The sequence below is a fragment of the Brassica oleracea genome, unplaced genomic scaffold (genome assembly GCF_000695525.1).
Source record: "Brassica oleracea var. oleracea cultivar TO1000 unplaced genomic scaffold, BOL UnpScaffold00418, whole genome shotgun sequence".
In the NCBI taxonomy this organism is placed as follows: Eukaryota; Viridiplantae; Streptophyta; class Magnoliopsida; order Brassicales; family Brassicaceae; genus Brassica; species Brassica oleracea.
Genome location: NW_013617416.1, coordinates 201,651 through 225,352, shown reverse-complemented (window position 1 = coordinate 225,352; position 23,702 = coordinate 201,651). Strand labels below are relative to the sequence as shown.

The window sequence follows — 23,702 nt, the reverse complement described above, 5'->3', positions numbered from 1 at the left end:
CGGCTGAGATATTCACGACCCTATCCAAACACACAACAATGGTATAATAACCCATATGGGTACCGAGGAATATGCTTGGAAAGGTTTCATAAGATATGCCTAGAACGTCAAAATCGTCGAGGAATACTATACCCTTCCAGTAAAAGACTTCCATGTGCAAGCTGACCACTAGGATTCATACTCGATTAAGTAGTCCCACAGGAAAGCTTGTGAGAAACAATTCTACTTCGGGGTTCCTGAACCTAGACCTACATATTCGACAGCGGTTCAGAGAGCAATTTCTTTTGTTACTTTTTATAATCTATATCTCGGTCTTAAGTAAAAATCCGATACAAAATCAAAACTGTGGCAACAGTTAACACAAGACAATTGATGTTTGTGATGTTATTTTTTTAAATAAATTATGTCTCGGCTGTGATCTGAATGGTATGTGTATCTACCTAGTTCTTTCATTTTCATTGAAAAGATACAAATCAAAACAATTCTCACCAAAATTGAAATTGTTGTCTGAATTCTCAGTTCAATAGTTTCTCTGTGTTCTAAAAAGTCAACAACTGTCAATTTTTAATCTTTAGTATTCGCATTTTATGTCTTGCCCTTGTCTTATTTTTCTACATTTCATTAAAGTTTATTTTCAACTCTATTTTTAGAAAGGCTGATTTTTTTTTCGATTTTACTTTAATGTTAAGCGCATTCATTTTCCAATTGTATATACTTTTGATTAAATTTGTTACTATACGTATAAGATTTCATTTTGATTTATAATTTAGAACTTTTTAACATTATATTTTATTGAAAATTTTGACTACAAAATTTATGATTCTAAATTGATTTGTATGTTACCATTTATAATGAAAGTTTAAAAATATTCTTAACATAAGAAAATAATCTGTATTTGCACACAAAACATAAACTTTCTATCAGTCAATAAAAAATTGTACCAATAACCATTCATACAAAAGAGATCTGCTAGTGATTTTTTGCTCCTACACAAACGCATATAAATTTAACTAAATTCTTTACATGTTTATCTATGGTTTTAGAAACGATAAATGCTAACTGAAAATATATAAATTACCATTCAAACAAACTTGAGTCCAAATCGTTGAGATTGGCTAGCATGATAACATTACTGTAAAAGCGACTGTCACCACGGTTTTTTGTAAAACCCATATTTTTTTTTTCTTTTGTATGAAATCATCTTAAAATAAAAACGTTCTTAAGAAATTTTTGGAACTAAGTAAAATGCTGCATTTGTAAAAGAATTGGTCATGGTAACGATCTTTTAACAATTGATGTATTTCCATATTTGTGACTATTCTTTCATAAAAAACCATTTATTTGAAAATTTTATTATATTATTTGGAATGGGAATGGAACATATATTCCCATTCTACAATAAAACTGCATTTTAAGGAAAAAAATCAACTGAATTCTGCATTTAAATAAGACAAAAAATTATAAACCTTCAGAATTTAATTTGATTGTAAGAAAGATTTACATGTTTAGGAAATTTGGCAGAACATAAGGAAAATGCAAGAAAAATATAATAAAATTTTAATCAAAATTATATAACTAAGATCCGTAAATGCAAGAACTAACACACAAAGTAAAGCACAGAGTACACCAGAGAATATCTCTACAAAGATATATGTTATTACTAGTATTCTTTTAAAGCGAACTTACAAGTCTCTCTTTAAACAGAATCCTGACAAGATCAAGACCCTTCTTGACTTGTCCCCCTAACCTCACACGTCTTAAGATCGAATACAAGATCTCTAGAACCTCTACCACTTAGCCCTTAGTGTTATTCACTCGCTTACAAGCTTAGTGAACTCCACTCTTATGCTAACAATACAATTTTCTCGACAACCCTAATCCACAGGTCGAGTATGACTATATATACAATACAACCAAGTCGGCTATCCACGCATATCTACCCAATATTCATTATCTACCCAAATAAGGTAGGTTCCCTAAAAACCTCTCCAAAGTCTTTAAGGACTTCCAATCGTGAGATATCCCTTCTCCAAGGTCAATCTCTTCAAGCTTGCTCCCCAAGATGTCTTCGCACTAACTTCGCCTTGGTCCGCAATCCATTCTTCAAGTTGCAATCTTCATCTTGACTTGTTCATCCGCACATACACTTCTCTGTTGCAAACTCTGCTTCATTCGCTGCTGTACTTTTGTCTGTATCAGAACGTCCATCTGATCTTTGCGTCTACAGTATCCCCCTTTTAGCTTTGGATGCCTCTCAAGTACCTGCACAGATCCACTCAAACAACCACACACATTCGAACACATATATCCTGAATAATACGTGCATTAAAAACGAAATGGAAGTTCAAAACATGCGAGTTCAAGAGTTATAGATAAACATAACACCAAAACCAAAAACCAGCAATATTGTTTTATCTCTCACTCCCCCATAATTAAAAAAAACCCGAGAAAACTAAAATTTTCTCGCCCATAAGCTAGTTCTCCTGGTCATCCTGCTGCTGCAGATCGTCACCCTCTTTTTCTCCCCCTGCTTGAGAGCATACAGAGTTAAAACTCACAAAGATCAGAACAAATAAAGAACCAGATAAAAGACTTACCTGGGTACAACATGCTTGCAATCTGTCCTACGATGCTCATCAGAGTCTGCATCGCAGTTGCAAGCTGTTGAATTGCTGCTGACGCCGTATCCAGAGCCCGCTTTGCCTCGTCAGCATCGATCGGTTGTCCTGGGGCTGCAATGGTTCCAAGATGAAAGATCTGGAACTTCTCAGCAGACTGCGGAGACTGTCTTGGCACATAACCAGATGAATCAGTCCTCTTGGGACGAGGAGTGCTCGGAGGTGGTCCAAAGGGAGGTGATGCAGTTGATATTGATAGCAGAATTCCTTTTCTTCTTTGTCTGCCTCTGAGCCTTCTTTGCAGCTTCTCTTGCTTCCGGTTGATTCTTGAGGTATTCTTCTCCCAGACGAGGGTCCTTCTTGTATGGAATCACATGCACAAGTTTCTCTCTTGGTTTTCGTTGCACCATGTGCTGCATCTGAAGCACACTATAGATGGTACGTGGAAATATCAACCACCTCGTGTCCTTCTTTTCTCCCTCTTTATGAATGACTCAGAGGTTAAGAACTTGATTGTAGACCATCACTCCGATGTCAACACGGACTCCATGAAACATCTTATAGACGAGTTTTGTACGATCGATGGACACAACATTCTTGTTAGACGAAGGTACCCAATTGTATGCTGCAAGAACCAGCAGCGCAGCTTTACACGGAGACAAGGAGCTTGTCGTGAGGTTCTTCATCTCCTGTGTTCCCTCGGTCAGGAAGTCAGCAAGCTCGTCACTATTGACTTCATCCATGGTTGCCTCTACCTTTACCTCCTCTCCTTCAAGCGGTGACACATAGAAGTATTGATCAATCATCGCCGGAGAAAATTCATACTTCTGCCCTCGTACTGTCACTATGACTTCTGGTCCTCTGGTCATCTCACCAGGCAAGGCTGCATAGAATTCCTTCACGATCTGGAATGTAGCCTCCTAGACCTGTGACAGTCTTCTCAAGTTTTCCTTTCTTGATTATACTCAGATAGCCCCATCTATCTTCTGAGTTTAGATCCACCGAACGTTCTGGAATGATCTCTCTAGAGGCAAAACTCGCATACCTTTTTTCTGCAAGACGCTCTGCACTAGTCAATCCTCTCTTGATTTTCTCAGATGGTGCTGCAGCTGGAGTCATTTTGTCCTTCGTCTGTGATTTGATTTCTGAGGCAGAGGTTTTCCTGGTCGATTTTCTCACAGGATTGCTCTCGGTTGCTGATTATGGAGCTTTTCTCTTTGTCTCTTTCTCCTTAACACTGATTGATGGTTCCACGTCTTCAACATCAACTTCCTCAACTTCGTCTGAGTCAGTGTTCTCCGAGTCATCTTCTTCCTCAGATTCACCCGAAGAGACTTCGATCGCTTTTTCTCGATTTTCCTTGCGAGCTTTAGTTGCATCAGTTTCCTCTGGAATTGCTTCGGAGGATTGTTTGCTTCTTCCCTCCTTCACGTTCTTCTTCTTCTTCCTTGTGGATCCCACTGGTTCTGACTCGGCATCTGACTCAGAATCCAGTTGTTCGGCTGCGGTATGAAGATCTTCGGACATGGGTTGAGACGTCTGGCTTTGTTGTGGCGTCGTTTGCTCCTCATCATCGGAGTAATCCAAGAGACCCAACGGCGGTGGGTTCGAGGTTTCACCGGCAGAAGAAGAGTTTCTGTTCATCGACATGGTTTCTTGGTAGAGAGAGAGTTTTCTTTCTTTTGAGCTTTGAGAGCAAAGAGAATTGTGAGAGATATATGTTAGCGTCTAGGGTTTATCAAGGGGTAATCATCTCCTTTTTGGTGCATTACCCCATGATCTCCTAGATATTCGCTATATCTCCCACTCTCTCTAAAATGGAAGTTTTTCAAATTTCAAAAATTGAAATCTTCCATTTAGTCTCACACGATCTCTCTTTCCTTTTCTCTGATGTCGACACGTATTGTCCACTCAAGACTTGATTGGGCCGAATCTTCACTGTTCCACTGTGACACTTGATGACATAGACTAGTAGCATTTACTCACTGACTTTTTCTGACACAACCACTTAGACGAAAGAACATTTAGTTCATCAAACATGCAAGCAATGAGAGAACACGTGTCACACATGTTAATTATCAATTATTTAATTACAGAAAGATTTATGTTTTACCTTTTCCCGTTGACAACTGTTCGTCGAGTGATCCAGAGGCTGACGTAGCTTCTACTACAGATGCACCCTTCTGCTCTACTAGATCATCATCTGATCATCAGACTTATTTCATGTCTAGCTTTCACACAAATATGCATTTATCATGTCCTGACTCAGTTTTCAACCTTTATTCGTCATGAGAGAGCTGGGGGTTGTTACTTCTTTTCTTCTTTTTCTTTTTCTTTTTCTTTTCTTTTCATTTCCTTTTCTTTTCTTTTTTTCTTTTCTTTTCTAAGAGTTCTCTTGTGCTCCCTTTTTGATGATGGGAAACACAAAATATCTTCTTACCCTTATTACTTGATTGCTCTCTCGATGCAAAACCTGTACTTTTTGAGATCATGACAACATATTTGGCAGCTTTTTTCTACTACTCGCTTCTGATGTAAGACAAAATCTGAGCTTTGGGTGCCTCTGCATCATCCCTTCTGTCATCCCCTGTACACTTATACAAACTTGTTACATCTCAAAAACCCCAATGGAGTTTCGAAGAGTAACAAAACGGTTAAGATCTAGAGGTTTAGTGAAAAGATCAGCTAGTTGTAATTCTTTGACAATGTGTTGAATCACTACCTGTTGTTCATCGACTAGTTCCCTGATGAAGTGATGTCGAATGTCAATGTGCTTGGTCCTTGAGTGTTGCACCGGGTTCTTTGATATGTCTATTGCATTCTTGTTGTCACAGTAGACCAGGAATGATCCAGTATCCATGCCATAGTCAGCAGACATTTGCTTCATCCCCATCCGCTGCGTGCAGTAACTCCCCATAGCAATGTATTCTGCCTCTGCTATAGACAATGATACAGAGTTCTGCGTCTTGCTCAGCCATGCAACCAGGTTGTTTCCGAGAAATAAACATCCCCCACTGGTACTCTTTCGGTCGTCTACACTTCCAGCCCAGTCTGCATCACAGTATCCAACAAGATTTCCATTCAATCCCTTTGAGTAGTAGATCCCAAGGTTAATTGTGCCTTTGACATATCGAATGATTCTCTTAGTTGCCTCCAAATGAGACTTCTTTGGTTTTGCTTGATACCTAGCACATATCCCCCCACTTAGACATAGATCTGGTCGACTAGCCGTAAGGTAAAGTAAGCTCCCGATCATTCCTCTGTACAGCTTCGTGTCCACTGGTTCACCCTCCTCATATTTGCAGCTTTTGTTGGTAGAGCTCATCAGAGTTTTTGCCTCCTTGTAGTGATCCAGTTGAAACCTTTTCAGTAGTGCCTTTGCATAGGTACTTTGCGAGATGAAAACACCTTCCTCTGTCTGCTGAATTTGCAACCTGAGGAAATATTTCAACTCCGCCACCATGCTCATTTCAAACTCTTTAGTCATGTCTCGAGTGAAAGCATTTACAAGTTGTTTAGATGTTCCTCCAAAGATGATGTCGTCAACATAGATCTGAACCACCAGCATCCCTGTTTTATTCTTCAGCACAAACAGTGTTTTGTCAACACTTCCTCTGATGTAGCCTTTGTCAACCAGAAAGTTTGTCAGCCTTTCATACCATGCTCGAGGTGCTTGCTTCAATCCGTATAAGGCTTTGTTGAGTTTGTACACATACTCAGGATTAGTTGCATCTTCAAAACCCTTAGGCTGATGCACATATACTTCCTCAGACAGTACCCCATTTAGAAATGCACTCTTAACATCCATTTGGTACACTGTGAAGTTCATGATACAAGCCATACCAATGAACAGTCTGATAGATTCCAATCTAGCCACTGGAGCTAATGTTTCTTCAAAATCAACTCCCTCGATTTGCGAATACGCCTGGGCCACCAATCTTGCTTTGTTTCTGACCACAATTCCATTCTCATCAATCTTGTTCTTGAAGATCCACTTAGTCCCAACTATGCGACCATTAGCTGGCTTCTTCACCAACTCTCATACATCATTTCTGATGAACTGTTCTAGTTTCTCCTGCATGGCTTGGATCCAGAACTCATCTGAGAGTGCTTCGGTGTGGTCTTTCGGCTCAATATTTGAGACAAAACATGCAGACTGCACCATTTCTCTGAAGTTGATCTTCACACCTCTTGTTCTTCTTCCTTCATTCACTTTGCCAATAACATCACTTGATGAGTGATTTCTGTGAAAATTTGGAGTACTCATCTCCTAAGTCAACTCTGAAGGTGGTGATGTGTCATTCGTTGATTCAGTTGATGGATCATTTGATGCATCCGATGGTGTATCCGTCTTTTGTTCCTCATCGTTTTCCCATTGAACTGCTGTGACATCATCGAACACGACATTTACTGACTCCATGATCATCAGGGACCTCAAGTTGTAGACTCTGAATGCTGAGCTGTTCACTGAGTACCCCAAAAACATGCCTTCATCGCTTCTTGCATCAAACTTGCCAAGATGCTCTTTGTCGTTCAAAATGTAACACTTGCACCCAAAAACGTGAAAGTAGCTGAGGTTTGGTGTTTTACCTTTCCATAGTTCATACGGAGTCTTGACAGTTCCTCTCTTGACATATACCCAGTTTATGATGTAGCATGCGGTGCTAATAGCCTCTGCCAAGAACCTCTGCTTCACATTGTTACCATGCATCATAGCTCTCGCCATCTCCTGAAGCGTGCGATTCTTCCTTACAACCACTCCATTTTATTGAGGAGTTCTGGGTGCAGCAAATTTCTGAACTATTTCGTGTTGTCCACAGAAGTTACTCATGGCTTCATTCTGGAATTCTCCCCCATGATCACTACGAATTTGCTTTAGTCTTCTCTTCCCATTTGTAACTTGAAGAACCCTGATCTTGAAGCTTTCCAGTGTATTAGACTTTTCACGAATGAATCTGACCCATGTGAACCTTGAGTAATCATCAACCAGAACTAGAACATACCTCTTCCCTGCTATGCTCTCTGTCTGCATAGGACCCATGAGATCCATGTGTATCATTTCAAGCATATCCTTTGACTGAATATCTTGAATCATCTTGTGTTGGACTTTGACCTGCTTTCCTTGATTGCACGGTCCGCATATTGTCTTCTCCGTTTCCTCCAGGTGAGGAATGCCTCTGACTGCACCTTTCTTGATGATGTTAGTCATATGCATCATATTCATGTGACCAAGTCTTTGATGCCACAGACTTGTTTCATTATGTGCAACAAAGTACTCCTGTACACTCTGTCATACATCGCAATTGTTAGTAGATCGTACTCCATGTAGCATGACTTTGTTCTCCACATTCACAGCTTTGCAATCTCTGCTTGTGAATTGAACCATCAACCCTTCGTCACATAGTTGACTGATGCTGATTAGGTTTGCTTTTAGTCCCTTGACTAAGAACACATCCTTCAGAAGCGGTCTGATTTCAACTGTCTTTCCTTTGCCTTTGATCGCTCCTTGGCTTCCATCTCTAAATGTGACTCTTCCTCCTTTCAATGGCTTTATGTATCTGAGATTCTTGTGTACTCCTGTCATATGGCGAGAACATCCACTGTCAAAGTACCATGGATTTTCATCTTTGGACACCAATGCCACTGCTTCTGATACAAGTGCCATGGTGCATCTCAGACCTCTATGGATAGGTCGTTGAGTAGGTTTCACTGTTGTATGTCCTAAATCAGATTTCCTGATCCAGACTTGATTTCGAGAGCCATTCCTCCAGTACTTTCCTTGTCTCAGCAACTGATTTACTTTCTCCTGATAGTGATAGCATTTCTTCTTGATGTGACCCGGTTTTCCACAGTAGTAACATCCTCTCTCCTGCTGAGTCTCTAGCACCTTCTGGAGATCCTTAACTTTCTCAGCAACAGTCTTTGAGGTAGTACCTTCACTTGTTGTTCTTTCCTCAGAGTTGGAGCTTGGAACAAATTTGATGGGTCCTGTATCACTCTTTCCATACCCAGTGTATCCTAGACCTCGAGGAGTCTGATCCTGTCTTCCCAGACTCAAGATTTTATCAAGTTCCTTTGATCCAGCGAGCATCCTGACAGTCTTGTAATGATGTTCCAGCTTGGCATTTAAGTCAGACGATCGGGCCTTCTCGTTTTTCACTTGTTTCTCTAGTACTTCAATTTGGACAACAAGCCGTTCATTCTTCTTCTTCAGATCTGAGGTATTTGCCTCCTTCTTTCTTTCATCATCGAGTTCTTTTCTGAGATTTATGATGTTAGGAGTTTTCAAGGCTCCTAATCAAATGTTGTAGTATAAATGATTGTCGAACCAATCCTAGGTGATTCTAAAGCAAAGTGAATGCAAGTTCATGCTTAAGCTAAGTGCGATCCGGTTTTAAAGATGGTATGAACTAAGAATTAATAAGCTAATGCAATAAAGTAATGATCTTTCTTTCTCAATATGAATCAAGAGGACTCATGGGGCTAGGCATTTTAATCTTGGGTGATGCAGATCCAATCTAGAAGTGGCAAGCTATCAATCAAACACTTTCCTGATGCATAGACACTAAGTTAAACAAGCTCTATCTCTAGATGAGTGTTCTTTTGGTAAAGCAACTCAAGCATCTAATCTCTTAGGTTGAATGTTACTAAAGCAAACATGGAGAACAAGTCTAATAGCAATCTTAACTCCTTTAGCAACTAATCTCTTAGGTAAAGCAAGCTAAAAGCATTGAAGAGTTGGTTCAGGCATTTCATCATACACGTTGTGGGCAGGAAATGCCTAGAGATCTATGTTAGTATGATCAAGACTAAAATAGCATTGAGAACCCTCAACAAGCATGTAAACAAGTAAATCTAACACTAAACACCTTAGATCTTCTCTAACGCTCCAGCAGACCGCTCCAACTTGGTCGAGAGAAGAAGGTCGTGCGAGTGAGGTCGAGAGGTCGCTGAGGTCGCCCGCTCCAGTCCTCAGCGCAGGGTGATCAGGGCGCTCTGGGTGGTCGCGCCAGGCTGGTCAAGTTGGACGATGTATCTGCGGACGGGTGTGGGACGTCGCTCCGACCAGCCGCTCTACCTCGTCCTGTAACCAGCGGGCTCTCCAGGCCGCTGTACTAAACCCACTCCCACAGCCCAGCTTCGACCAAACACCATTCTTCACTTATTTTCGAACCACAATGCCTCAAAACACCTCCAAGAACTCCATAGGACACACCAACACCTAATAAAGACTTATGAATGCAAAATTGATCCTAAAGATGCCTAAATCTATTCTACATGATCAAAATATACAAGAATGTATTATTAAAAACATGTAAATATGCAAGATATCAACTCCCCCAAACGTGTTCTTTACTTGTCCTCAAGTGAACTTTCAAGAACTCATAGGAGAAGAGGTTTGAAGGTGGGTGCTCATAGCCGAAAGAAACACTTCGTAGCACTCAACTTGACATCCTAAAGAAACATAGCAAATAGCATGAACACACTCTCTTATTATACTCTAGCTTCTCTAGGCCTATAAATACTCTTATGTCTCTACAAAAGATGCAATGTTTTTCAACCAACATCCTCTCTCCACCAACCCTCACATTGATTCACACACACACACACACACACACATGTAGAGGATGGATTTGACCATCCCTCAAGGACTGGAGAACGGACGGCCCGGCCCGAACAAGGCGTAACAACGGTTCGACGCGGCGGCTCGGGGCGCTGGTCTCTCGGCGCGGCGCGAGGGAACTTTCTGTCAGTTGCATTTCGACTAAATGAGTCTGGCTAAACGGGTCCGCGAAGCAACGTGGGCTTTACGGCCAAGCGAGTTAAAAGCCCATGAAGACGACGCGAGCTAGGTCACAAAGAAACACCAAGTCGACTATAAAAGAGAGGAGGGGTGCAACGTAGAAAGGATCCGAAAATACTCATACATACTGGGCGGCTAGATTAGGGTTTTACCAACGTTATCTCGCCGTATTGTATCTTTCCGGCAAAGCTCTTCGAGCTCCGGTCAATTTTCTTTTACACATTCCATTTCCTTGTAACCAACGGAACGCTTTTCTGACCATCAATAAGACGTCTTTGCTAAACCCACATTTAAAGCCGAACGTTCTCTCGTTCAGTACCGTTTCTCGTTCAAACAGTTGGCTCCCACCGTGGGGCCGTTAGCAAATTAATGTTGACAAGATGGCGACGAGCAATGACGGCTCTTCCTGTGGAGAAAAGCGTGAAGCTCCCGAAACGACGCCTGCGTCTTTTCCTGCAACACCAGCGCCGTTACCACCCGCTTCCATAGAGACCATCATGGCGCGCCTTGCACAACAGGACGCAACCCAGAAGGCGGCGACCGACCAAATCGCGGCGACCGACCAAATCGCGGCGCTCGCAAAAATCTTAGCTCCTCTCGCTGCGAACGTGGAAGCCTCAACGGCGCAGTACCGAAGACATCTGTTTAGTACAGAGGGAGCAACCAGCGCGACGCCGGCGCACGCTGAAGACCAAGATGTCAACGACGACGATACGGCTCAAACCCCTGGAGGCCTCGACGTGCAGACCATAAACGAGCTCGCCGCGTTAAAACAGTCAGTGCTCGATATAAACTCTAAGGTCCACAACGTGACTACGTCCGCTCCTCAGATCGAGTGTGTCCTCGCAGAATCTCTCCGGACGCCGTTTACAGAAAAAATAACGGGGGTCTGACTCCGAAAGATGGACAAGCTCCATCTTCCGACCTTCGACAGCGTTTCCGACCCTTCTGCCCATGTCACGTCCTTCAACATCGCAATGCGACGCGCAAATCTCTCTGAGGAAGAAAAAGACGCCGACTTTTGTCAGCTTTTCGTCGAAACCCTAGAAGGAATCGCTCTCAACTGGTTCACCAGCCTTCAAGAAAACTTCGTCAACAGTTTTCACAACCTCTCGACGGCTTTCCTCAAGAACTATATCATGTTTACTCGCCATGAAGCCACCGCTACGGATCTCTGGAACCTCAATCACGCCAATGGGCAAAGCCTCAGAGATTTCATAGAGAAGTTTAAATCCGTTGTCTCAAAAGTCGACGTACCAGACCACATAGCTGTGGAATCATTAATGAACACCCTCCATATCAAATCGCCATTTTTAGCCGACCTTTATCGACACCGGACGAGATCCGTGCCAGACGCTATCGCTCGATCCAACAACTTTATCCGTATGGAGGGAGACACCAGGGCGAAGGCGGCGAAAGAAGCGGGAGGAAAACAAGCGCTCGCCCGGATGAACGACACTCGTCAGGAGCCGCGTCAAAATTCTACGGGCATCAAAACCAACCAGAAGAGGGGTTACATGAACGTAGTGGACGAAGAGGAGCCCTCAGGTTCTGCAGTTGTCGTGCGAGAGAAGGGATGTAATCATTGGGACCGAGACACCGCGCAACAGAAATCCAGTTCTCCCGAAGCAACGAGCTCAAATGCTGCGGAACCAAGCAAGTTGTGTACGTATCACGAGGTCAAGTCACACGACACGAAGGATTGTAAAGTCCTTTACGGACCTTTCCGCAAGTCGATCAAAAGTGGCAAAAAAGAGATAGAACCGCCTCCACAGAAGCCGAGGAACAGTAAGAGCTGGAGAAAAAACAAAGAGAAGAAAACTCAGAAGTCTCAAGCCAGGGCTCCTCCGAAAGAAGAGCGAGCTAGCCCTGAGAGAGCCCTAGTGAACAACCTCAATCTCGAGAGTGAGTCAACTCACGAAGAACCACCTAAAAACCGACGGCGAGTAGAAGTAATTCTCTCTCGACATGACGACTCCTCGGATGACAAAATTCCGTCGATAGCACAAGATTTACGTGAAAAGTTGGGGAGAAACACGGACTCTAAGGATCTACGCGCCTTGCTAAAACGGAAGGCCGCAAAGGTATCTGTAAGCGAAACGGATCTCAGGTCGACCCTCAATGAGTCGAAAGCGAGAAAGACTGCCCACACCGTAGTTTCTCCAAGCCTCCAACCTCAACCTACAGACTTACGCGAGCAGATCAATTCTAAAGCTGAAGACCTACACATGAAGCTTAGTCAGTCCAAAAAACGTGATTTACGACCGTGCCTCGAAGCGAAGCGACAGGCGCAACTGGAGTTGATGAAGGCTACAAATACCCCACACTTCAACGTGATAATGGGTGACTTACCTCCTGGCGGAGACTCGGTAGGAGTAGTTAAAGATTACATGCAACAAGCCGTCACCGCTCAGAAGTGTCCTACACAAGTCGAAGCTGACCATTAGATCTCCTTCTCAGCAGTCGATACTCGCCGCATCAGCATGCCGCATAATGATCCACTCCTCATTGATATTGGAATTGGCGAATGCCAGGTCATGAAAGTTCTCGTAGACACTGGCAGCTCAGTCGATCTTATCTTTCGAGATACGCTTGACAAGGGACCGACCTACGCGACATGAAGCCCTCTTCACGTACTCTCACGGGGTTCAACGGTTCCTCGGAACAAATGATCGGAACAATTCGTCTCCTGGTTTACGCAGGAGACATAACCCGGACCGTTAAGTTCGCTATTATCAGGGCTAAGGCGCCTTACAATGCTATCCTTGGCACCCCTTGGTTACACTCCTTGAAGGCCATTCCCTCTACTTATCAACAGTGTGTAAAGTTTCCCGAGAAAGACGGAGCAACACAGACGATCCGTGGAAACCAACGGGCTGCGAGGGAGCTGCTTATCGCCGCAGTCAAATTACAACTGTCGGTTTCTCTCGTCAACTCAGTCGCCAAACCAATTCATAAGGTCTATCTCCAGAAGGAAGAAATCCGGGAAGTCCGCATTGATGAAGCCGATCCGACGAAAGTCATACGCGTTGGAGCCTTCCTCTGCGACGAGATGCAATCACAGGTCATCTCCTTCCTCAAAGCAAACGATTCGACTTTTGCATGGACAACTTCAGATATGAAGGGGATAGACCCCGTCGTAGCGTCCCACGAGTTGAACGTCGACCCTACGTTCAAACCTATTCGGCAGAAAAGACGGAAGTTCGGACCTGAGCGGTCTAAAGCTGTGAATGAAGAAGTCGACAGACTGCTCGAGGCAGGCTTCATTGCCGAGGTCCTGTATCCAGAATGGTTGGCGAATCCTGTGGTAGTAAAGAAGAAAAATGGTAAGTGGCGCATCTGTGTCGACTTCACTGATCTAAACAAAGCTTGTCCCAAGGACAGCTACCCGCTTCCTCACATCGATCGTTTGGTAGAGTCGACAGCCGGTAACAAACTGTTAACATTCATGAACGCCTTCTCAGGGTACAATCAAATCCTAATGCATCCGGACGACCGCGAGAAGACGACCTTCATAACGGACAGGGGGACTTATTGCTATAAAGTCATGCCCTTCGGCTTGAAGAACGCAGGCGCGACCTACCAACGTTTGGTTAATCAAATGTTCGCAGAGAAACTCGGCGACACTATGGAGGTTTACATCGATGACATGCTGGTCAAGTCACTCCACGCCAAAAACCACCTCGACCATTTGAGAGACTGCTTCAGAATGTTGAACGAGTTTGGGATGAAACTCAACCCGGCGAAGTGCACCTTCGGAGTCACCTCAGGCAAATTCTTGGGCTACATTGTTACCCAATGAGGCATCGAAGCGAACCCCAAGCAAATAACGACAATCCTCGTCCTCCCGAGCCCAAGGAACAACCAAGAAGTCCAATGCTTGACAGGGAGAATCTCGGCCGTCAACAGATTCATCTCGCGATCAACTGATAAGTGCCTCCCTTTCTATGAACTCTTACGCGGAAATAAAAGATTCACCTGGGACGAAAAATGCGAAGAAGCGTTCAATCAATTGAAGCACTATCTCACGACGCCTCCGGTTCTGTCAAAGCCAGAGTCCGGTGATGCCCTGTCCTTGTATATCGCCGTCACTTCCTCGGCAGTCAGTAGCGTTCTCATCCGCGAAGATCGAGGAGAGCAGAAGCCCATTTTCTACATCAGCAAACGCATGACGGAACCAGAAACGCAGTACCCAACCTCGGAGAAGATGGCTCTCTCCGTTGTTACCTCGGCGAGAAAACTCAGGCCCTACTTTCAATCACATATGATCGAAATACTCTCCAACCAGCCCCTCAGAACGGTGATGCAAAACACAAACCAGTCAGGAAGATTGACCAAGTGGGCTATGGAATTCTGCGAGCACGACATTGTATACAAGAACCGCACTGCAGCTAAGTCGCAGGTTCTCGCTGACTTTCTTATCGAGTTAACGCCAGAACTCAAACAAGACCTAATCCTACCAAGCAAGAACTGGATATTGCACGTAGATGGTTCGTCTACGAACAAAGGTTCGGGGGCAGGTGTCCAACTGCAGTCTCCCGTGGGCGAGCTAATTCGACAATCGTTCCGCTTTGGCTTCGCAACATCAAACAACGAAGCCGAATACGAGTCTCTCATTGCGGGGCTCCGTCTCGCTAAAGCAGTCAAAGCTAAGTGAATCAGCGCATATTGCGACTCCCAACTCGTGGTAAGCCAATACGTAAGGAATGATAGGATGGATGCTTACTTAAAGCTCGTCAAGGATCTCACACGGTAACTCGAAATCACAAAGGTTCCTCGCGGAGAAAAGATATGCGCGACGCCCTCGCAGCTCTTGGAAGCAAATTGCACGACCAAGTAAAGAGAACGATCCCAATACACAAGATTGAGAAACCAAGCATCAGCCAAATAACAAAGCAGTTGACCATCGCAGCATCCGTCACCGACGCAATGCATACCGATGAAGCAGAACCTTGCGCAACGGAAAGTCAGCTCAGCGATTGGCGAGAGTAGTTCATCGCTTACCTATCTGAAGGCAAATTTCCTACTGAGAAGTGGGAGGCTAGACGACTCAAGCGACGCAGCGCACACTACGTCGTCATGGACGGAGACCTCCATCGATGGACCGCGACAAAGGTACTCCTTAAATGCATTTCCGGCGACGAAACAAGACTCGTCATGGCCGAAACGCACGAAGGAGTGGCGGGCAATCATTCAGGAGGGCGAGCTCTCGCATTAAAACTGAAAAATCTCGGTTTCTACTGGCCAACAATGAACGCAGATTGTGAGTCCTACGTCCGGAAATGTGACAAGTGCCAACGACACGCTCCATACCTTGACTGCACCATACCCATTCATGCGATGGGGAATGGATAATATTGGACCAATGCCGAGTTCTCGACAAAAGAGATTCATCTTGGTCCTCACGGATTACTTTACTAAGTGGGTAGAAGCAGAATCCTACGCCAACATCACAGATAAGGAGGTACAGAAGTTCGTCTGGAAAAACATCATCTACAGGCACGGGCTCCCCTACGAGATAATCACCGACAACGGGTCGCAGTTTATCTCGCATAACTTCAGAGAGTTCTGCGACAGATGGAGAATCCATCTAAACATGTCAACCCCGAGAACCCCGCAGAGCAATGGCCAAGCCGATTCAACCAACAAAACGATCGTCGACGGACTCAAGAAGCGACTCGACTTAAAGAAGGGTTGCTGGGCTGATGACCTCGACGGAGTCCTGTGGTCCCATAGAACAACCTCGCGTGGAGCAACGAAGGCTACCCGTTTCTCGATGGCCTATAGAGTAGAAGCAATGGCACCTGCTGAGGTAAACGTGATGAGCTTGCGCCATTCAAAAATGCCGCAGAATGTCAAACTCAACCACGATATGCTCCTCGACGCCCTAGATGACATCGCGGAAAAACGCGACCAAGCACTACTTCGCATTCAGAACTATCAGAATCAGATCGAGAGCTACTATAACAAAAAGGTTAAATCTCGGCCTCTCGAACTAGGTAACCTCGTTCTGCGGAAGGTGTTCGAGAATACCAAGGAATGGAAAGCTGGCAAACTCGGAGCCAATTGGGAGGGACCTTACAAGATCACCGAGATAGTCAACCCCAGAGTCTACCATCTCGAAACCTCAACCGGCGAAGCAGTGCCACGAGCTTGGAATTCAAAACACCTTCGACGTTTCCACAACTAGACAAGGCCCAAAAAGCGAGTGAATGACGCACGGTCACATTCACCAGCCACAAAAAAAAAATCGAGTAAATGCGCTTTCATAGCCACTTTTACTCGAAAAACAAAGAACTACAAATGGCTTGATTCCCCACAAAGGGGATACGTAGGCAGCCTTAACGGGTCCAGCTGTAACAAAAAAAAACATAAACTTCTCCCTCGAGAAGTCGTACCATCAATGCGATGCCACACGAGCTCGCCCCGGCCTCTCGAACAAACGTACCGGCACTCGCACCCCATTATCGAGTATGTCCTGATCAGACACGTACTCGCGGAAACCTGGTCATATCACGGCATTAGCCGATGTGTCCAAAATGATAACTCCTATCCATTTCATAAATTACTAAGTAAGGTTTGGCCGACCGAATGCTTAGGAACTACTTTGAGATCAGATCAGGAACCGTCGTCATTTAAAAAATTCTCTTGGTCTTAATCTGCCCGCCTCAGACTCGTATCTAGTCGACGTACGGATAACGGCACCAACGAGCGAAAGAACTTAACGACTAACGACTAGGCGACATACGGTTGCAAGTCCATTAAAGTCGCAATCTATACGAGACAACGACGATGATGATGTTGTCTCGATACAACGCAAATAACACGCTCTACATAACCGCTTTCGGACAATATCTACTAAGTCCCTTAAACTCAATTCAAAGTCCATACTTTCTTATGATCCTTCGAACACTCAAACGACAATTCTACAATGTGTTGAGTACTCGGAATCTGAGGAAGTAAGATAAATAAAGCAGAATTCGTAAAGTCTTCAAATAAAGAAAAGGCAGATAGAGTCTCAAGCAAAAGGCCACTCTGGGCCAAGTTAAAATTCAAAAGGGAAGATAGAGTTTAAATTTCGAGAAGGACGAAAAGGTCATTCCTCAGCATCTTTGGCGAGCTCCTGCACAGCGTCGTCATCACCGACGGACGGTCCTGGAGGGTCCACATTTATCGAATGATCCGCGCCTTCGTCATCGACGAGAGGAGTCGTCTCATGAACCCCAAGCGGATCATCAGGAGGGTTGGCCTGGGAATCATCTGCCTCTCCGCTTTGACCCTTGTCAATCTCTTCATCGCCCTCACCCTTCCTCGATTCCCCATCCTGACCGCCCTCTTGGCCAGCAGCTGAGGAATCAGAGATCTCGAAGACAGCGGTCCCAGGCTGACCCAGCGCCAAAGTAATCCCCTCACCGTCAGTTTGAGCGACGGTAGCCAGCACATTGCCTCCTGAGGCCTCATGTCCCGAGGAACGAGAAGGAGTAATCGAACCTCCGGGATGAGTAGTAGGAGTCTGAAGGGCAACGGCAGTCCTCGAATCGATCAAATGTGCATTGGATCGGTGCGGGTTGAAGCCTGCAAAGGCTCGCATGTCGACAAACCGAGATGATCGCGAAGTCCAACTTCATAGATGATCGCGAAGTCCAACTTCAACTGCAAAGGCTCGCATGTCGACAAACTGTGAGTCGAGCCTAAGTGGAGACAGAAGTCCAACTCCAGATCATCTCGGTTTCGACCTTCACCCTTTCCTTTGTAACCTCATAGATGTGCGAGTCCCTGAGTCTGTCTAATTCTTTCTTATGCTCCGCGGCCTTAACTCCCATTTCTTCCATAAGACTGGCTTTTCGTAGCTCCAGAGCTTCGATAGTGGAGCGAGCAATGGAAAGCTCCTCCTCAGCTGCGTCAGCTCGCTTCTTCTGAGCCTTTCTCCGAGCAACCGATCGATCTCGTTTCTCAGCCATTTTATCATACTCCGCTTGCCATTCCGCCCTCTTTCGGCGAAGGAGTCTGCTCTTGGCCACCACCGTCTTCTTCAACTTATCCGACTCTGCAAGCGCTTCCTTCAGCGCAGTGTCGTATTTCTCGATGACGAAGTTCGAAACCCCGTCACACTGTAAAACACGGAAGCCAAGGCACTTAAGCAAATAAAATAAATATGACACAAGTGGAGAAGATGAAGGAGTCGAGGGGAAACTCTTAACAGCAACTTGGTACGAGCAGCATCAATGTACTCATCCTGGAAGATCAAGTCAGCAACCGGCGGAAGAGACTTTGGGCCGCATTTGATCTGACTGACCAGTTCCGCGCATCTGTTCGGAGCATAGATTAGGGGAGTCGGCCCATCGTATTCAAACGAGACACGATCGGGGAACTCAACCCTCAGAGTTTTCCTAACGACCGGAGCACCACCAGTCGACGAACCAGGAGCCGACGCCCCAGGGTTCGATGGAGCAGCAGCCGAAGGAACCTGGCGTCTGGTCGTTCCCGGCTCGTTCGCTTGCCTCGACCCTTTCTTCTGGAGCGGAACCTCGGGCGAGACGTTCCGGGGCTCATCCGTTAGGGCCAAATTAAGAGGCGGCCCGACAATCGAGCCAGCCTGAGAAGAGGAATGGGCAACTTTGGTACCGCGGTTTGCAGCGTTCTCCTCCGGAGATCGCTGTTTCTTCTTCTTTCTCTTCTTCATGAACGGCTCGATGGACTCAGAATGACCATTTCCCTCTGATCGAGTCTCGGGATCATCACCAATGGACGGATCCTCGTGAGACCTCTTCTTGCTCTTCTTCTTCAAGGCAGCGGCGGCAGCGCCGGGCGAGGAGTCGCGACGTTGGAGAGACGCGTCTGTCGTATCAGTAGCCGCCATCCCGCTAGAAGGTATCAACGGCTCAGCACTCGGCAGACCAAGCTGTGCCGCCATCATGGCGCTCAGATCAGGAAGGCCCCTCGTTTTCCTCGCTTCGTTGATCTTCTTCTGCTCTTCCTTGGTGAACAGCGAAATCTGCCTTTTAGTCTTGTTAGCCGAGGGAAGGTTACTCGAATTCCAGTCCTCTGCGAAGGACATATATAAAAAAAAAAAAGAGAGCCTATTTACAAAAGCAGAAGCAAAGATTCGCAGAAGAACGAAGGAAAAGAGTGGACTTACTCCTGGAAATACGATCGATGGAATGGTGAACCCTCTCCCAAGAAATATTCCCACAATGTTCTTGAGCGAGTCTCGCAACAGCACGAGCGCTCGGGGGCTCGAAAGGAATTCTTCTGGATACTCGCGAGAAGTCGGGTGATCAGCTACAAAAAAAGACAATGAGAATAAAATACGGTTAGTATACGAAGAAATGACCCGAGTTAACGAGGGTATTCTACCAAGCAGAGTGTTCCACAACACACGATAGTCTTCATCCGGAGGATCCTCGAAGGCAGAGTCGTCTCACTTAACGTAGAAATAAGACCTCTGCCAATCGAACGTATTATTAGGATGTCCCCCTATCACGTTATAGCTTGGTCGCATCTTTATCGACAAAAGGCCGTCATACAATGAGCTGATGGATGTCAAATCCTCGAAGACGCGAACACTCATAGAGACATCGATCTCTGCAGCCATAACCATCAAGGCAACCACGATACGCCATGAGCCATTCAGAAACTGGCTTAGCGCTGCACCTCGATGCCTCGCGTACGATGTAACTAATCGAGGGATCGGAAACCAGAGCTTCGTATCATCTTGAAAATAAGATTCGTAGACGCACTGGAACCCAACCGGTGGCGACCAAGGCCTGTGGCTTTTCGAAGGAATCAGAAAATTCACCCCAGTCCGTGACGTTCCCTCAAAAGCTTGTTCACGCTATCAGGGGTCGATTGAGTCTCGATAATGTTCTCCCAGGCTTGGCCACTCATGTCCGGGGAGCGCAGGAACTCGGGAGTTACTGCCGGGAGTTCCTCCAAAATTTCTCCAGGGTAATAGCATGTCGGCACGTAGTTAACGAGGGAACCGTCCCTCGCACCACCCGAACCGTCTCTCACGCACGCCTGTGGCTCAGCTGGATTTCCTCCCACTTCTTGTCGATATGAGCGCGCTGACTCGGAGACCAAAATCCTTTGAGACAGATCTAAATTACGAGTGTCCATCATCGCTTCATGATGGACCTGTTCGAATTCTTCGAGCGGAACCCCGCTTACGTCCCTCGCGGGACTAGATGCAGTCGCGACCTCTTTCCCCTTCTGTTTACGAGATAACCTCCCACCAGATGACATATCGCTATCTATGCTACAACAACTACAATATTGAGAGAGAAGCAGAGAGGAAGAGAGAGAGAAAGTACCTGGATAACGCGAAGATAAATGGAGAGAACGAAAAGTGGATGAGTATTTATAGAGGGGAAGCGGGGCATTTCCCCGAGGCGTCATCATTGAATCTACATGGGCCTACGTGGGCTTAGAAACAGTATCCAGCCCTTGAAGAAATCGACGCGTCGTTTCGACTTCTCGCGATAATCGGCCCTAACCCAGATCGAACCAACGGTCGAAATGAAAATCGAATCTAACCAAACAAAAACCGGTTCGACCAAGATTCGATTAAACCGCCTGATAAAACGAGAAGTATATGATGATGTCTCGCGATGTGTCGACCAAGCAAGCGACGATCCGTCTGTTCTTCCAAACCATTAACTCTCCAAATTCATCGAGTTCGACAGAACGTCACTCACCGATGAACTGGGGGGGACATACTGTAGAGGATAGATTCGACCATCCCTCAATGCTTGTAGAACGGACGGCTCGGCCCGAACAAGGCGTAACAACGGTTCGACGCGGCGGCTCGGGGAGCCGGTCTCTCGGTTCGGCGCGAGGGAACTTTCGGTCAGTTGCATTTCGACTAAATGAGTCTGGCTAAACGGCTCCGCGAAGCAACGTGGGATTTTCGGCCCAGCGAGTTAAAATCCCATGAAGGCGACGCAAGCTAGGTAACATGAATACACCAAGTCGACTATAAAAGAGAGGATGTGGTGCAACGTAGAAGGGATCAGAAAATACTCATACATACTAGGCGGCTAGATTAGGGTTTTACCTTCGTTATCTCGCCGTACTGTATCTTTCCGACAAAGCTCTTCGAGCTCCGGTCACTTTTCTTTTACGCATTCCCTTTCCTTGTAACCGACGAAACGCTTTTCTGACCATCAATAAGACGTCTTTACTAAACCCACATTTAAAACCGAACGTTCTCTTGTTCAGTACCATTTCCCGTTCAAACAACACACACAGACACAAGGTGAATTCTCACAGATGGGCACATGATCTCAATCATTTGGCTAGGTGATCAAAGGGTCTAATATGGATAAATAGGAGGATTCAATGCAATCATTTTAAGGTGGCAATCACTCAAGAATCAAGGAGCTTGATCATTATGCAAAATTTATCTAAGACTAGGAGCAATTCATGCATACATGGATCCATCCTCATCATTCTACCCCATTCCTAAGTAATTACAAATTCTACACCCTTTTCATTCATCCCATAACCCAAAATGAAAAACACTCACATCACTCACCCAATGAACAACATTCTTTTCTTAAGACTTAACCACTAAAGACTTCTTATTCACTTTTCACATTTCTAAGCTCTAACACTTTTTATTATCCCTTCCCCACTATCTTATTGAATCTTTTTTTTTTCTTTTCTTTTTCTTTTTTTTTTATAGATGGGGAAAGTCTCAAACAATACAACCAAGAGCTTTCTTATCTTTTTATTCTAGGTCCCTAGGGCTTTTCTTTCTCATGACAATCTTTTGTTCATCAATCTCAACTTTATCACTTCCCAAACTCAAGATATAAACATTTAAGGAACAAAGACCCCACTCACCATCCTAGAAGCTAGTTCAAATGATGACCCTATGCTAGCAAGAGATGAGAACAAATCCATGTCGCTCCTAATACTCTCAAGATTTTGCACATGTCAAACTATCAAAAGAGGCCTCACTCATGCAAATCAATATAGGCTTCAAAGAATGGCTAGGGTTCAAGGGTAAGGAAGTGCCATTTGGGTTAACAAAGAGTGGTACAATGGGGAAAGATAACCCAAATGTGTATGAAACCCATGATCAAGTATGCAAATGCCCATATGCAAGAGAGATTAAGTTCATTCAAGTCTAAGTTCAGGTTGGAGCTGGTTTCAAGAACAATGCCAATATCAAGCAAGCAAACAAGTTTCAAGAAGAGTTTTCAAGGCTCATAGCATGCAAGCCTTTCAAAAGATGCTTAAGCTACTTGATATGCTTAACTAGGGTGTCAGATTCAGTGCAAATAAGTGTTCTATACAAGGCAATATCAATCAGCTGCTCCATATGCAAGTGAATGCATCCTATATGCTCTAGACTCAATCTTAAGAATGCAAGTGATGCAACTACATGATTCAAAAATTTCGAATTTTTTTGGTTTTTCTATGCATATATGTATGTACAATGCAATGCATGAGACTCAAAATCATCAAAGCAAACATGATCAAATACTTGCTACCTCCCCCCACACTTAAATCACACAGTCTCTGTGTGAGTAAGGGAGAGATACCCAAAGGAAAGCAATATGCAAAGATAAACTGGTATGTACAAGATTAAGGTGAAGGAGTACCTCTGATGGAGTGTTGGAAAAGGCAGTGGTGTCTAGGAAGCAATGTCTGGCCGCTTTCATCCTTAGCCCAAGGGTCTTAAAAACGAAGATCCTACTGATATGTACAGGGATAGCCATGGGACTTCCTCCCAAGTGAGCTTGTTATAAGTATTTAGCTTGACTTTTCTTCCTTTGGCTAGTGAGAAGGAGGGTTCTTCCCACCTTCAAGAGTGATGGTGAGGACGTGGGAGAGAAGCTCTTGAAGCTTGATTGGATCATTCTGGAGCTGGGGAGTGATGATGGCCCCTGCACTTGAGCATGGCTTAGACCTTCCCTTGCACTTGATTTTGTACTCAATGGCCCCATCCTTAAGCTTCATTGGGTGGAGAGTGAGAGTGTGAGGAGTCTTCTCAAGAGGTGGAGGATGAGGTTCTTTCACAATCTTCTTCTTGTCACGAGCAGCCTTTTTGGCTCTACTCACCTCCTCCTTTTTAGCACTTTCCAAGTGCTCATCACACAACTCTTTAGAGGACTCTCCAGCAAGACCTTCTTTCTCAATACCAACCCCTTCAGCCTTGGTCTTCTCAATGGTGGATGATCCACAAGTGATTGTTCCACAATACTCAGCATTCATCTTTGGGGATTGTAGTGGATAGGAGAGAGCTTTGTTCACATTTAGGAGTGTGACCT

At 45.0% G+C, this 23,702-nt stretch overlaps 1 protein-coding gene across 1 annotated transcript; it reads right to left on the bottom strand.

Moving 5' to 3' along the window:
• Positions 1-3,818: 3,818 nt before the first annotated feature.
• On the bottom strand, positions 3,819-4,268 carry LOC106319610 (extracellular matrix protein 2-like). The gene has a single exon (XM_013757993.1). The coding sequence runs from the start codon at positions 4,266-4,268 to the stop codon at positions 3,819-3,821; it is 450 nt and encodes a 149-aa protein (XP_013613447.1).
• Positions 4,269-23,702: the final 19,434 nt, after the last annotated feature.

What these genes read in the sequence shown, in the direction of transcription:
- LOC106319610 (XM_013757993.1), bottom strand. Translation starts at nt 4,268, where the DNA reads ATGTCGATGAACAGAAACTCTTCTTCTGCCGGTGAAACCTCGAACCCA.